This window comes from Pieris rapae, chromosome 22 (genome assembly GCF_905147795.1).
Source record: "Pieris rapae chromosome 22, ilPieRapa1.1, whole genome shotgun sequence".
NCBI lineage: Eukaryota > Metazoa > Arthropoda > Insecta > Lepidoptera > Pieridae > Pieris > Pieris rapae.
The window spans coordinates 3,349,034-3,365,797 of NC_059530.1; the positions used below are offsets into that span (position 1 = coordinate 3,349,034).

At 33.7% G+C, this 16,764-nt stretch overlaps 1 protein-coding gene across 1 annotated transcript; it reads right to left on the bottom strand.

The window, feature by feature from the left end:
• Positions 1 to 5: 5 nt before the first annotated feature.
• LOC110997794 (gelsolin, cytoplasmic) lies at positions 6 to 14,896 on the bottom strand. The gene is made up of 19 exons (XM_022266108.2): positions 14,678 to 14,896; positions 13,770 to 13,844; positions 13,173 to 13,365; positions 12,256 to 12,371; positions 10,559 to 10,736; positions 9,405 to 9,502; positions 8,948 to 9,061; positions 7,974 to 8,105; positions 7,703 to 7,817; positions 6,828 to 6,948; positions 5,881 to 6,010; positions 5,244 to 5,382; positions 4,812 to 4,906; positions 3,966 to 4,088; positions 3,132 to 3,252; positions 2,237 to 2,385; positions 1,438 to 1,548; positions 690 to 815; positions 6 to 126 (listed from the first exon to the last, which is right to left on the bottom strand). The coding sequence occupies exons 1-19, from the start codon at positions 14,738 to 14,740 to the stop codon at positions 64 to 66; spliced, it is 2,262 nt and encodes a 753-aa protein (XP_022121800.2). The 5' UTR covers positions 14,741 to 14,896; the 3' UTR covers positions 6 to 63.
• Positions 14,897 to 16,764: the final 1,868 nt, after the last annotated feature.

A 16,764-nucleotide genomic window follows, 5' to 3' on the forward strand; every position in this document is an offset into this window, starting at 1 on the left:
ATATCTCAAGAAAACATTTTAATGTAAATAAAAATACATAGTTAATTATTGAAAATCTCAGAATTATTCTTCCTTAGAATTTGCAGATTTGGTTTGGTTCTTCAAGTCTTCGTAGGATATCTGGTTCTGAAATAAATAGATAAATATTTCAGCATCTGTTCTATGTATCTTGAAATACTCGCTGGGAATGGAACCTGGGAGTAACACTTCGAGTAGAAATAGATTTCTTATTATACATTTTAAAACAACTCTAATATTTTACCCATAAACAAGAATACAAATTCATGAATATTACATAATTACATAAATATATCATTTAATTACAAAAATAATGAATTGTATTGTAGACAAACTATGACAAAACCTCTTATTTCTGCAATTGCTATATTTAAAAATAGGGGTTGATCGTAGAGGGTTGAAAATTTAGGGTTGTATGTATTTTTTTAATGCTGTTGATACTGTTGATAAAAAAATAAAAATTTATCTAAAAATTAAAAATAAATATTTAGCGTGGACTACCACTGGTGTTAACATTTAGGGGGATGAAAAATAGATGTTGTCCGATTCTCAGACATACCCAATATGAACACAAAATTTCATGAGAATCGGTCAAGCCGTTTCGGAGGAGTTTAACCACAAACACCGCGACACGAGAATTTTATATATAAGATTACATTTTGGACTCATACCTCCCACATATCATCTTCCCACTCCGGGAAGTGCTTCTTGAAGTTGGCAGGCTCGCGTCCCTGCTTCACAGTTACCACAATTGCCGAGTCCACTGTGCGCTCCAAGCCATCGTCTGAGATGTATTTCTGATAATATAAGTATATAACGGTTGAAAAGATGTATATACTATTTATTAATAAATTATAAATAAAATATAATATTATTATAAATAAATAATATTAGTATACAATCGAAATATTGCAACAATCTTACGAATAAAATAATGAAAAATAATAATATATTAAAAAATCGTTTATTTTGGAACATAAGATCATCAAGGTATCACTTATTCCACGTCATTAAATTTGAACCTGTTGGCATCCCTATTCATCAGCAAAGAAGACAAAGAAAAAGCCGGCGCGGCGTAAAAAACTCGGTACTCAGGAGGCAACCGGGTAGAAGGCTCATTTGATGTTAAGTTATACCGCCGCCCATGGACACTCAATGCCAGATATCTCGCGAGTGCGTTGCCGGCCTTTAAAGAATTGATACGCTCTTTTCTAGAAGGACCCTAAGTCGAATTGGTTCGTAAATATTTCAGTGGGCAGCTGGTTCCACAAAGTGGTGGTGCTTCCAGACTTATTAATAATATAAAAATCCTATGTTTCATTTAAATTAAAACCACATAGAGGTAAGATTACTTACCGTATTTAAAAAAATAATAATCTCAAAGCATGAGAAGTTACTAAATGATTGCAAGCTCAATACCTCAATAATCTTATCCTTGGCGAGTCTAGCTCTCACGGGTATCTTGTTTCCTCTCCACATGTATAACTCTTCACCGCCATCTAATATGTACACTCCATCATCGGACAAGTCCTGAAATATAAAAAAAATATATTTTAGCGAAACTTCAATCCTCGACTGTGTGTTTGCGATTAACACATTCTCGTAGAAAACATCAATAAGGTATTCGAATCTTACATAGACCCTGGATTCATAGTTGCACCTTTGACAAAATCAAACGTTTTCTATACTATAATAATATTATAAAGAGGAAAGGTTTGATTTTTTGTTTGTTTGTATGAATTGAATAGGCTCCGAAACTACTTGGCAGATTTGAAAAATTCTTTCACTATTGGAAAGCTACATCATTCCTGAGTGACATAGGCTATATTTCATTTTCAAAAAAAATAGTACTTAATAAAACGTGCTTCTCATCAGCATTGCACCCGTGCGAAGCCGGGGCGAATCATTGTTCATATGGGAGTGAGATGTGAGTTAGCTCTAAGTGTCAACTGTTTCGCTAAGAATCGAACCCTGGTCCTGGATGTGACGTTATAAATAAGTCTCCTGTCTCGAAAAATGTTGGCTATGTCATATCATATTATAATATGACATTTGATAATTCATAATTCGCAATACGTTTTTCAAAATACGAGCGCATCAGCTTATTTCCTAGCTGCTAGTGTGTTTTAATACATAATAATAATAATAATGATTTTTGACGGACCTCATACGTGTTTTACATGATCTTTAAATTCTGATTGTGACTAAATATTCTTACCTTTTGAGTAAAGTCAGGCGGTAGTTCTTCCAACTTGACCCTTCCTGAATTGGAGACTGTCACAGCAGTAAGAGTCATAGGTGTCGTCACCCGACGGCTTAAGGCCTGTTGCCAACCAGACCTGCTTTCCAGCTCTTCAGGCGCGCCACCTGGAACCAAAACAATATGACACTGACAAAATTTAATGAATTTAGGGTCAATTCAAAAATCGTAATAGATATATTTTAACACTGACAGGATTTCTAACCGTAATAACAAATAATTTGACAAAAATCTGTTCCTTTTTTTAGGCTCTAAAAAACTATATTCAAGGAAATACATGACAATAATCGTTAAAGTTAAAAGTAGATAAACTATTTTAAAACCGCTGATCGACGTCGGCCTTTAGCCTTTTATTCAGGTTTAAATATTTTTTTGTTTCTAAAATTATAATTTATTAATGAGTAAGCAGGTACTTATTAGAGAAATTTGAAAATTATACAATTAAGTAAGTACATTTTGCAAAAAATACTCTTAGTGTCGTGCGATTATTTGCAGTCCGGGTTTCAGGTTTGCCTACTCCTCTGTAATTTGAAGTGTTTACCATAGACAGATGTCTATGATAAACACTTCATAGTTCTCTATCAATTGTTTATTAAAATGTTTTGGACAAATGACAAAGATCAAGGCGTTTTCTCAAAAATAAAATTACGGCCTTATTTTCGATATAATATAATTTGTGCATATAATTGTAATTCATTTTTATCATCTTTACATAATAATAATATGGAAATTATAAATGAATACTTTTGATCGAACTCTCGAAAGTTATCTCTGGTCCCTTGAGGTTTAAATTATCTATAGTCGACTACAGAATATTACCATTTTTATGAATCAATATTTTCTTAAACCGTACCAAGAGCCTCCCAGAATTCCTCAGGTTCCTCGCCCTGATTAACAGGAGTCACCTCTCTCTCATCTTTGACAACTTGTTTGGTGAATTCCAAAGCCACTTCTTGTTCGTTTTCATTTGATTCCTAAAAAAGTCATAAATAAAATAATACTCAACCGGCAAAATACTATATTTTCTATAAGATATCTTTTGATGTAAAAACATTACGTTTCGTTGTTAACTTATATAGTAAAAATCCGCTTAAGCCGATATTTCAGCCGAAGCCCGCAGGCGGTGGCAAAAATCAAATTATACTTCTCTAACGCATACATATATTAAAGGTATTAGTCTAATTTTGAATACACGTATGTAATACACGGTAATGTCTGTTTATTAAGTGTTAGGTATTCTTAATACCATCAGGTGAGCCTCCTGCCCGTTTGTTCTATAAAAGAAATAAAAAAATACCAGCGGAGTTCTAAACAAATATTAGTCAACAAACAAATGTAAGTATTACATTATTAATCTTCTTAATTGAGACTGTGATGAAATTTATATTGCCACACCTGGGAAGTTACGAGTGGAATTACAGTTTTTACTTTGGGAAGTGTGTGTGTATAACCATGGGTTCAGCTTTCATCTGTGTCTTTGATTGTTTTATATACAAAGGAGGGATTAGTACGCACATGCATAGATATAGAAAATCCATTCGTGCATAGTCAGGGATTGAACGACAAATTAAAGTTTCACTCAAGCCACTGGACTTGACTGGAAGTTTTTTTATTATTTATAGAACAGGGGGCAAACGGGCAGGAGGATACAAAGTATCTGTTGTATTGATGATAATAAAAAATATACCTTTCCATTCCAGACATAAATAGCGGATGATGTCTCTAAAATAAAGACAGCGTCATCTTGCAGCGATTTTTCACATTCACGCACTTGAATTATTCTCATGTCGTCAAAGTCGGCTCCTTCCACCTTAAAACATAGTTTAAGTAATTGTTTCATAGCTAGTTCTAAAGAAATACGTACTGTATATATAATAATAATAAATATTATTAGGTATATATATGTATTGATCAATGTTATCTCAATGGCTTGGTAATAATGCACCTTTGTTATGGCCACTATTCAACTTTTAAAAGAAAGCAGATCAAATAAATGAAAAACGGGTGAAAGCCAAAAATGTATGCATTTCAATAAAATCCAAATTATATGTCCTACTGTATGACAGTCAAACGTGGGCACCAACAGCATCCGATTAACAAACTTATAACATGGGAAAATACAATGAAAATGAGCAAAGTTGGAATAATAAAAGACAGACTTGGACAGATTGTAAGAAGGACATTGGAACGACTAATAAAAAGCTGAAATGAATGAATGGACTGGGCAAGCTATAAGAGGTAAGTAAGGGAAAATGGGCCAGTAATCTGACACAATGGTCTACGTTCTGTAAAGCGTGGTAAACTGCATAAGCAATGGTATGATGGGAAATTTATGAGGTTGCGTCGCGACTAATCGACAGCGAATAGATTAGTATACCTTTGCCACTTAGCAAGCGGATGAGGACCTGGTGTTGTCTATTAGACCAGGACCTGCTTGTAAATACTCTAATATTCGAAGAATGAATGGGTTTTTTTTATATTGGTTTTAGTTTTTTGGGTCATAAACAAATTAGAATAATGATTAAAAACACACCCTGAAGAGTCGCAAGCCATCGTCGTCGTATGAGTTGTTGAAATTGTCTGGTTTATATTCGTCATCTTTGTTGCCATACAAAATGGCTACTTTTCCTGTAAAGACAAAACTTTGTTAGACGAGAGTAATTGAACCGATTTCAAGAAATATAAATTAATTGGGAGTTTTCGTCCATAGCTCTTATATTTTCGCGCAGGCTTTTTGAGTTTCATAAGCGGGCATTATCTAAATCGCCGGTGTCCCGGTGACCCGAGTCGCTGACAGTTTTTAGACTAGCATTTTCATAGTATTTCACTAAGATGTAATTGTTTAATACATATTAATTATTCTTAAATGATTCTGAACAATCGTAGCGATATTAATAGTTAATACTATGATAAAATCACATGATTTTACAGTAAAGGAACATCAGAAGACTCGAATATACAATACCTTTCAATATCTTTAAGAAATGTTTTGTCTCTTTCCCCTGCGGTACTCTCACAACGTTGACCTCTCCCTCTAAATCTTCTTCCAGTTTCGACACTAAATCGATTCCAGCTAATTTGCTTTCGGCAGTTGCATTTTCACCCTTCAAGCAATTAAATTGATATATTATGTAGAAATTTTCTACGATATGGACAAATGTACGCATTGGCTATTTTCGTCAGCGAAAGAAACAATTTTTTTTAGAACAAAAGCAATCATGCAGGGAAGGCTTAAAGATATTGTTTAATTATATAAGATTAAGAATTAAAGAAACAATTCTTTGGCGTTATTGTATTGTTGGCGTATGTATGGCGTGTGATCAGCCTCCAGTGCCTGACACACGCCGTCGACTTTTTGGGTCTAAGACATGTCAGTTTCGTCACGATGTTTTCCTTCACCCTTCGAGCAAATGTTAAATGCGCACATAGAAAGAAAGTCCATTGCTACACAGCCGGGGATCGAACCTACGACCTCAGATATGAGAGTCGCACGCTGAAGTCACTAGGCTAACACTGCTCTTGCCATTTTTCACTTACTTTACTTTACTATCTTCAATAATTCCATAAAAAAGATATTATGAGCAATTTTCCTTCAAACTTACAATCCACAAATAGATGACCTGTGTTTGTCCATCTGCTTCATACTCATACACAACGACATAGACATCGTTCTGGTATAGAACTGAGAATTCTGCCAATTGTTCAGTTATGTCTTCGGGCTCCTCTGATGCTCTGGAAGATAAAATAATATATACCAATACTAAATACATTTTTTCTTATGATTTTGAATTTTACTGTCCAATGGAATTTTATTTCTATGTACACTACCTATTAGTACAAACTAAGTGCTAAAAACAAGCAGTTTACCTACTTGTTTATAACATAAATAGTTCTAATTCCAAAAGTTATTAGGTCACACCTCATTTATAGAAAGTTGGTTCTAGGGTGGTTGTCTATGAAGAATACCGTTCGTTGGTTTAATGCTTATAGCTATCTGCTTTGAAGTAATACCCTTGGATAACATGGCCTTCATTGCTAAAAGAGTGGCGCTTATCTCGCCACGTGGCGGTCAACGACATGGCCATACCCTTGTCAATGTTCCAGCCATTTTGGAGCCAACAGACATTGCTATAGACCATGACATGTGACTGATGTGTTTGATCCCTTGGAGAACAGGGCTGGCTCTGGTATAGGACGCTACTTGTATGGAAACGTTTCCCGTCTCAACTCAAGCAACTCGAGCAAGCGGCATAACCTTTCCTTCAACTTTGATTTGGTTCCCTTTGGAGTAGAGACTCTTGGTGGGGTTCAAGTGCATGTTAGCGCCCCCACTATACTACAGGGTAAGTATCATCTCTGGGGTCAGTGGTATACCACCTGATGCATTCCTCGCTGAACGAATAAGTATCGCAATACAGCGAGGAAATGTAACCAGCGTTAAAATTATCTATTTATTAATGTCACATTATTATTATAAAGGCGAAGAACATTGTAAATGCTGTATATTTGTGTGTTGGATATAAATATAAGAATAATAACAAATTTAAACCTAAAGATGGTCACTTGTCCACTTCCATCGTCCGGCATATATCCGCGGGCGGTTGCACTCTTCCCGATATATTTTGCAGCATTTGCTGATTCATCAGCATCACTTGAGAAGTATCCAGCATCTGTACCATAGCAAACATTATTTTATTTTAAATATTCCATATAATTTTGTATACAACATTTTTGGGTAATTATTACCATGGAAATGTCATATTAATTTATATAAATTAAGGAATGTTTGATGCAGACTTAATTTGAAATTAGCAGTAAAGTAGTATTGCATTTGAATTTTACAACGTTGGTACAGAAGGTATAGTACGGACGCGGAGCACGAAGAATTTCGTACAATGACCCCTCATCTTATGTCTTTGTCGCTCGCGCATAAACATATTGCCGTTGCGCTCACACAGATGCAGTGACCGCCGAATTCAGAGATTGTAAACCTAAAGTCATAACCATAAAGACATGCGGTGGTGCACATGTACTTTAGTTTGTTTTGTTATAAGTAGTATATATGTTATAGTATAGTATATAACTAGTAACGTATCTGGCGAAACATCTGATAGTTCATCAGAAATAGATGCCTCTGACTAAAATTAAATGTTTTTTTTAAGAGTATTTCTGTTTTTTTTACAAAATCTTAGTCGCAATCTTAACTTTTCCTTTTTATAAATCCATCAAGCCGTTTAGTCTAAATAAAAATCAAACCTACCGTTTTTAATATTCGTACTTATAAAAAAAATGTTTTTAACCACTGGCAGTAGGCCCAAAGGTCATTGTACGAAATTCTTCGTGCTCCGCGTCCATACTATAAAGACCCTAAATATATCTAGAACGTGCAGCCTTCCATGAAAGCTGATACCAGATACAACATACCAAACTCTGAAATCCTGGCCCTGACTGATGATGCGGAGGATATGGTCTGCCAGCTGTGGAAGTACTGCTTGAAGGTGTTGCTTTCTACACCCTCGGATATACGAGTTACATTCAACTGCAAGTAAATTTTATTTCATTTAAATAAAAATACATAATAGTCAACAGTGGTTTAAAAAATGAAAATTTTCAACGAACGCTCACGAAATATCTCTGGATAGGTAATACATATGTATGTGTGCATAGTTAGTTGAATATATATGTGAATACTTACCCAGGAAGGATACTCCTTAACATCAAGATACTTTTGTGCTATATCGTTGTAGTTCCTCCTTACTTCGATGTCCACATCGCGTCCAAGCCAAATAAATACGCCCGCGTCTGGAGTGTCCAAAATGAAGATTCCCTAAAATATTGAATATATTACGAAAATGCATTTAGTAATTTACGTTCCATATCCATTTTCCATCCAAACATTCGTTTAGCGCTAGTTGAATCTGAAATAGACGCTGTCGCAAAATCTTTAATACACTGTTTGAATCTGTCCTTTTTTTTACCGAAACAACTATTTTTCAGAGACTTCACGAAAGGGAAGACCTGGGAAAAGATTGAGGCCGTAATGGCGCGTACTTAATAAATTTTGCATAGATACAATAAAAATCTAATATATAAAGTACTTTATAAAGTACTACGAAATAACAAACACAAATCTAAAATTCTAAGGGCCTGTTTCACAATACATGGTTAAAGTGCCAAATAGCTATGCAACACATAAATTATTCGAAAGATAAAAGTTCCAAATAAGATACTTCACATTTCATGACGTATAGCGCTATCTGACAGTCGTGAAACGCAAAAATACTATTTATCCTACCAATAAGTAATAAATAGCTTATTTGGAACTTATCCGGACATTGTGAAACAGGCCCTTCATATAATATTGCAAATCTAGTCATACAAATAACAACCTTGTGACAAACCAACTATTTAAATAAAATAATTAATATAAACACGGGCCCTGATATATCGCCGAGCATACTTCTAGGATAGTAAATAAGGTCTTTAAATAGAATTTCAAACTGTTAACCTCCTATTGAGCCTCACTATTCTAGACACAAGGGAGTATCGAGCGATCTCTTCGGTGGGTAAAACTTTAAATGGCTTTGAAGAATTTATTTTGTGCTGTACCCACATACATCTAACACGACAATCTATTTTCTATTCTTTATAGACAATGTTTATACTTACATCTGATTCAAGCTGATTTTGCTTGAAGGGTTTCCTTAGTGCATCCAGCTCTATGTCTTCATCATAGAGCACCTTGTATAAGTAGACAGAAGATACGCTGTCTCTTGTGTAGGGCTGAAAAGAAACGTTTGTTATGCTTTCAAATCAATGAAAAATCATTTATTCGTATAGGTAACATAATGAACACTTATGAATTTGAAAAAAATAAATATACATTAAATGATTCTAATTTTACATTTACTACCAGTTCTCATTCAAGGGCGTAGAACGGAAGAAATGAACTGGCAATAAACTCTCCGCTACTCTTTTTAATCGCCAAGTTTTTTACACAATGTTTGTAAGGAGCTGCAACCATTACACCATGTTCCATGTAACATCTTGAGTAATAAAGAAAATAAATTAAAATCAAAGATTCGTCCTCTCTATAGCATGAAAAACAAAAATGAATCAAACTTACAACAATAGATTCAGTGTCTTCATCAACAAGATCATCAAGGGAACCAGAGCCAAGGGCGTCGAAGAACTGATTGTAGTCTGAACTTGAAGAGAACTCATCTGTGAATTATAAAAAATCTTCCTAAACTGATAAAAATGAATTTATATGTAAATTCATTTTTATTAGTTTAATAATCTATTCCGAATATAATTGCTTGGTTTTCCTACCACATTTCACAGAACGCATCCAAATTGGGTTTCGTCATTAGTTGTACAGATAATTCGAATAACATTTATAACTGTGTTAATTTATACCAAATCTTCAGACATACGTTATTTTTCCAATAGAGTTGCTGATACTTTTCTATTAATATGAAATATATTTGGCTTCTTCGTTAAGGGCAATACTTTTTACTGTGTTTTAGTGACTCGAATGTGCTATTTTCGTTTAATGTATGTGTAGGAAGCATGCTGTGCGATTTCTGCAACCTAAAGGGCAAGCTTGCCCAGTCTGCCTGGTCCGAAGGCCCCAATGGCTAAGGTCAAAAAGTTGTTTATTTCCTTAGCGGCTGGAATAACGATTGAAAAGAGATGATTAAGATGGCGATTAAAAAGAGTAACGGAGAGTTTATTGCCAGTTCTTCTCTTCCGTTTTACGCCCTTGATTTGAGAATGTGTATTTCTTTTTTGACGTTCATAAGTGTACCTTCATAATAAAAAATAACTTTGTTGGCGCATTTTAGGATATGTATCGCAGTAATTGCGAGGCGTAGGTTATTTATTGAATACATAATCTTACATAGAAAGATGTTGGCGTGATGGAAACACAAACTGGACACAGTTTATTTGTCTACCAGGACGTCGAACATATTTAAATAATTAATTTATATACATACTAAGGCCAGTGACATAATATACAATATAACATTTTTACCACTAAACCATCAAAAATCGCACGAACAATGTAAGGTAGAATGTTAATTTTTTTTATAGAACAGGGGGCAAACGGGCAAAATTTGTTTATGTACTTAAATAATATAATAGCCTGACAGAATTGTGTATTTTTCTTTAGTTCATATTTGCCCAAAGTGCGCAGCGCTTGAAGAAGGGTCTACAATATTGGAAAATTCAAGTGTAATATTTTAAAAACCATTTTATTTACCAATTATTACGTACCAAGAATTTCAATAGTGGCCCGTCCATTATGCTCCTCATCTCTCAGGTTATTGGCGACACTTATGATCTTTCGCCTCTGGGTAGCACGTGCCCCTTCGGGTACCAGCACATAGATATCATGTTCCACTTCCAGAATGAAGCAGTTGTCTCTAGTCAAAGACGAGATGTCGGCTGGTACCTTGAAATCCATTATTCATATTAACAATGACACCTATATTGTTACGCAAGACATTAGAGAAACTTGTTTTATCTACGTATATATATGTATATATATATATATATATATAAACAGGAAATTATTACATTACCTACGTTTCATATAATCATTACGAATGCAGCAACGGTTACTCTGTAATTAGCAACATCGACTGCGTTACTCAATGACGGAGCGACCTATCTAGCAGCCTACAATCTTCGGCTACACACAGTATGATGACATACTCGGAATCGCGCTAACATAGTATCTCTGACGGCACACCATATCAACCTCTGCAATTGGGGCTTTGAGCTTGTCTTTGATTAAAATGTTCGAGGTCAATCGAGTGTTCGATGAGGATCCTATATTCCTCCACAGAAACATCACCGCTATGGATATTAATACATCAACAATGTATACGTCGCGATTGATTTTATTAGAAATTACAGAGTACCGGCGCAGTTTCTGAAATTAGCGTAATCAACTGAACAAACGCTTGGCTTTGTACCGCGCATATGTATGTATGGTTTATCGTGATAAGGCACAGTTCGCAGGCGAACTTTTACAAGCAAGTGACCTAAAATTAAACTACGCAGCTAACGAGACTTGTTATTTGCCGTAACAATACAAATGCCATCAAAACATAACTTGTAAAAAAACAAGTCTCGCAACTTATCTACTATAATAAGTTGTGAGATTCATGTAATATTAAGCCGGTTATATTATTCAGTCACTACTAAGATACCTTCTGTGTAATTAGCTAACCTAATTTCTTATACTGATCATATCGTTATTATTATTATTAAAGCTTTAATAATCCATACAACAATTGGTTAGTTTACATTCTTTAATATTACCTAGTATTAGTTAAGTTAGTATAAGTTTTAAACAAATTTTAAGTGAGATGTCTTTTTTATTTTTCAGTGGTCTTGACTTTGTTTAGGGTATAAGCCTAAAGGGATGAAAGATGGACACTAGAAATAACGAAATGGACTGGACCTTCTGCAAAGAGATGTTTAGGATGGCAAAAGAAAAGATGGACAAGACAAGACACAAATGACATTTTAGAACTAGCACGGGAAAACCGGAAAGACAGAGAAATGGAAAAATATGGAGGAGGCTTTTACCTATATCATTATAGCAAATCTTATATATTTTAAATAAATATGAAAACACAATGTATCTCACAACTTATACATATTATAAAACATTAGATTGTTCAGTAAAAATAAAAATGCCGGGTTTTAATTTTATCCACATCAAAGGATCGAAATGGCCTAAACTGCTTCAAGAAAAGGATTACGGCCGTGCCAATTTTTTAATTTAAAATTATTTTAAAATTTTAATTTTAATTTATTTTTAATTAAAAAGATAATTATTTGGCATCATATTTATATCGAACGATATCTTAGAGGTAAAGAAGACGCACAGAACTACCTTCGCGTGACGTAATTTACAATGTATTTCTTTCTAAATTGTCACACTCAATAATTAGTTTTACCTCTGTGATCCTCATATTTTCGCAGCCTGACAACTTGAGCAATCTCTTTTCTGCGCCCGCGTTGATCTCCACTTCATTGAAGCCCGACTCGTTGCCGCCTTCAAGATATCTGATAGCTGAAAATTTTTATTGCTTAGATTCATAGAACTACCTATGATTCCCACATTTAATACAATTTATTTTTATAATTTACTAGCAGACTCGGCCAAGTGTTGCCGTGGCTAAGGTACTACATACTTAGTAATTAACTGTTTAAGGGAAACGGTAGGAGAACTTATGTGAAAGGTAGATAGCTTACGTAAAACGTTGGTACTTTTTACACTGCGCCATCTGTTCAAATATAAAAATAATAATAATATTTGCAATAAAATAATATTGCTTAAGTTGGACCAGAATGCTCGCGGTGTGCCAATTTAATTTACAGTCGGTTAAGTAGTTTAGGAGTCCATCGCGGACAAACATCGTGATAGGAGATTTATGTATACATATTAAGATGAATCGATTTCTATTTATCTTCGTGATGTTTACACATAAATGCTTGTTTAATGAGACAAGTAATTTATGTTTACCTATGTGTACCAATGTCTCAGTGTGCCAAGTTTTGGAAACCTTTTGTAAATAAAATACATTAAAATCATGAGAGTAAGATTTCGTCTGTCATTACTCTGAATCTCAGTTTGTTTCATTTGTTTAATTAAAATTACATGAAAAACTGCTTTGAATTACCGCGTTTTGTGTTTCAAGATAGTTCTCAATAGCTCCATAATTGAAGAATAACTTACTACTAACCGTATCATGATTGAAAAATGTTTTTCCCCTCATAATGTACAATAACTGTTAAGGCAGGGAGCAAACCTCGAACCGATATGCGTTCAAAACATGGAGGCTACAATAAGAATTATTACATATGTACGTACCGGGCTTAAAATACCCCACAAATTGACTGGACTCATGTCCCTGGACCTCTCTATGCTGAATCGCTCGTCCGCCGAGCTGGTCATCCAGGGTCACTGTAAGAATGGCAGCGGCCCCACACTTGTCTTGAGTGGCATTGACGCCAAGCCAGAAGTGAGCATCATAGTTTAATGTTGAAGTGTTGTCGCCAGATGTCTAAACCGTAATTTTGAAATTTAAATCGTATGAATTTCGTATATTTTTTTAATAATGATCATCAATGATGATATATAAGATACGTACAAAGCATGATATAAAATTGTGTTTAAATGGATGGAATTATAATACCGATTTTTTTTTATTATTATTAAAATTAAATTTCAAAAATTAAGCTGTAGACAGCCTATACTCATACATAGCCGACATAGAGTTCCTTGAACTCAAGCCCCAACCATGATATGAACTGTAGCTTCAGGCACTGCGGACCTAGAAATAATCCGCTGCCGCCACCGGCGTCAGTAACTATAGTGTCTGCACGTATCTATTTGGTATGTATTATTTTAATTTTTTTTTTGTAGTATTTATTATAAGGTTTTAAATGACTTTAAGACCACACAAACCTTTAACACGATGTAAGCATCTCCATTGTAGAATTTTCCATATTTTGCGCGCTCAATCAAAACGGGTTCGAATTTCTGTAATGTATTAAGTTATAAATAATATCAGAATACTAGATAAGAGGACAAAATATTATAAATATGAAGTTTTAAGAAACTCGTAACTCGTAGTGATATTATTATAATTTTTTTCGTAAAAACTACTGAATTGTAATATAAATACAAGAAAATTGTACTTGGCTTGAGGAAATATTCAAATAATGTATCAAGAAATTTAAAATTTCCTCCAAATTAAAACAATTTACTAATAGCGTCAAATCTGCGTGTATGAATTTCACCACGCCAATCTCTTAAATGTAAGCCACTATGTAAGAAAACGATGCCATAAAAATTGCAGGCCATTGATGATATCTATGACGTAGATGCGTTGATCAAAATTATTCACAACACCTTCTTAGTTTTAATAGCTATATTGTTTTGTCTGTGATTCTTTTTTTAAAATTCACTGTCATATTTTGAAATGTAGTTTGTGTTTTAACGTGTTTTAGATTATGCAATATAATTTTTTAGCTATATAATAGTTAATTACTAATGTATATTCTAATCTGCGTTTTTTATCAATTTGTACGATAAAGATTGCAATCAGTGATAATTTACAGAGCAGTTACCTGTTAGTTAAAATCAACTATGCGAAAGTAACATTGTTTAGGTATATATGAAAACAACAACTTTAAAAGACTTTTACCTTTTTGTATTAGCCGCTCCTTATAATTCTTTGGTGTTTAATTAATGTTTTAATCTAAAGTACTCATACTAATTATTTTTTTGCACGAGTAGACGATTATACACTTTTGTTGCAAATTACTGTTTACATTATCAAGACCAGAATACAAAACAAATGAGCAACTTACGTCTATGGTCCATATTTCCAAGCCCGGTTCCGCTCCCGCATCAGCAAAAGCCGGATGTTCCATTTTCAAATTTTACCGCGAGAACTTTTTTAGTTCAAAATCGAATAAAAAATAATTCAAACGATTGAAATACTAAATAATGAAATCTCATTAATATTTTTACATTTAACACGACGGCGTCCTATCGAAGATACTGAGTTAGTACTAGTGACTCATAATAGATAATAAAATCGATGCTTATCGCTTATCGTCCATTCGGAGAATAGTTTTGTAAAAACAAGGTATATACTAATTTTCCTGGACACCTTTACTAAGAAAAATTTTAGTCACACTACTATGTTATAATTAATTATTTTTTAAACTATCTACCCCTGTTTTTTTTAGAATGAATTTAAGGAGTTTAAAGTTAAGTTGCATGATAGTGATATGATTGTAAAATTGTGTTTAAATACGAATTCTTAGGTTCAAAATCATTCATCAGTCATTCTTCTTTTGAGGGATAATTATTGTTTATGTGAAAGTGATGCCTGCTAAAGGAGAGTGTTACTGGTCATCAGGCCTCCACCACTTCGGATCGACAAAAGATAATACATAATAGAGAATAGACAATTGAGGTTATACATAGTAGGTTGTAACGTTAACAAAATAATAATAGTAACAAGAGGGTATAATTTGAATATATAATTTATCTAATCTCATACATTGTACTATATTGAACTTCAAAACAATTGAGCTTATTGCAGGTGAAGTTATAATGTAAGGTCAGTAGATCCCCAATCCAGTAGGTCCCGAGATTACCCACACACACATACCACAGCCACATAAACTTTACCTCATAATAATATTATTATATATAAAAATATACACTTAGGATAGGAAACAACTTGAAATAAAACACGTTTTATCAACAATAAAAGCATTTATTCTAACCGAAAGTGTATTCTAACAATAATATGGCGATACATTGCACATGACACAACAGAGATCAATAATAGCAAGAAACCATGAAAGAAAAATAGCGATGGCAACACCAAACTGTAATCATAGGATATACATATTAAACAGGGCTAGAATGAAGAGTACCCACCAAAGCTGTAATAAAAATATGGCAAACCCCAAGTCTGCTACTTTGGTCACAGAAACACCATCTAAAACTATGAAGAAATAGCAGTTTAAATAGATTTCGGGGAATCTGAAGAGTAGGTTGCAAAAATCTTATGTACCCTCATCGTGATATTTCCATTTGAAATTATTTGACGGCTGTAGCTGGTTATCCTTCCTCTTATATCAAGTATTTTAATTGTACACAAATTCATTCGGAAATTTGAAATCAGAATTCACACAAAAATAGTTTTTATAAAATATGTGTTCGATATACGTTTATCAAATTAATAACGACATAATTTTGAATTTAATCATTTCATACAATTAAAAATCAATCAATTGATAAACTGTGCTAGATATTTGATAATATAATTTCTGAATATATATCTCCTCCTAAACTACCGAACCGATATCAATAAAATTTGCACACCGTGTGCAAGATAACTCAATTTATACCCGCAATATTATATTATTGCAAATTTTTGACAGATAGCGCTGTGATAAAAGTACCAACGTTTCGCATAAGCTAGTATCTACCTTTCACATAAGTTCTCCTACCGTTTCACTTGAATAGTTTACTACTATGTAATATAACAAAAACCTAGGCACAGCAACGCTTGGCCAAGTCTGCTAGTTTTATATAAATATTAAGCCTTCCACCTCTCTGCCTCTCATTTTCGCAGAGCTATCTTTATCCAAAATACAAAATTGTATCATGATTATCTCGGTTTTTACATCATATATTACGTAAGAATTCTATTAGTTAGTTATAGTAATTAAATATAAAGCATGCTGTGTTTCCCTGTTAAAGGGTGTAAGGTGTAATCAGATATATAACATATTGAAACAGCAGACTTGGGGATTAACACTAGAAGCAGGCGTCAATTCATTAACAATCAAAATTAATAGTAAAAATAAAATATATGACTAGTCTTAATCTATTGACAAAATACAACAGCACGAAAACAATTACCAATATGTTA

Coding starts and splice junctions, on each gene's coding strand:
- LOC110997794 (XM_022266108.2), bottom strand. CDS start 14,740: ATGGAACATCCGGCTTTTGCTGATGCGGGAGCGGAACCGGGCTTGGAA. Junction 4,089..4,811: donor ATGGCTTGCGACTCTTCAGG/GTGTGTTTTTAA, acceptor CTATGTTTTAAG/GTGGAAGGAGCCGACTTTGA. Junction 2,386..3,131: donor GGAATTCTGGGAGGCTCTTG/GTACGGTTTAAG, acceptor TTTTGGTTCCAG/GTGGCGCGCCTGAAGAGCTG.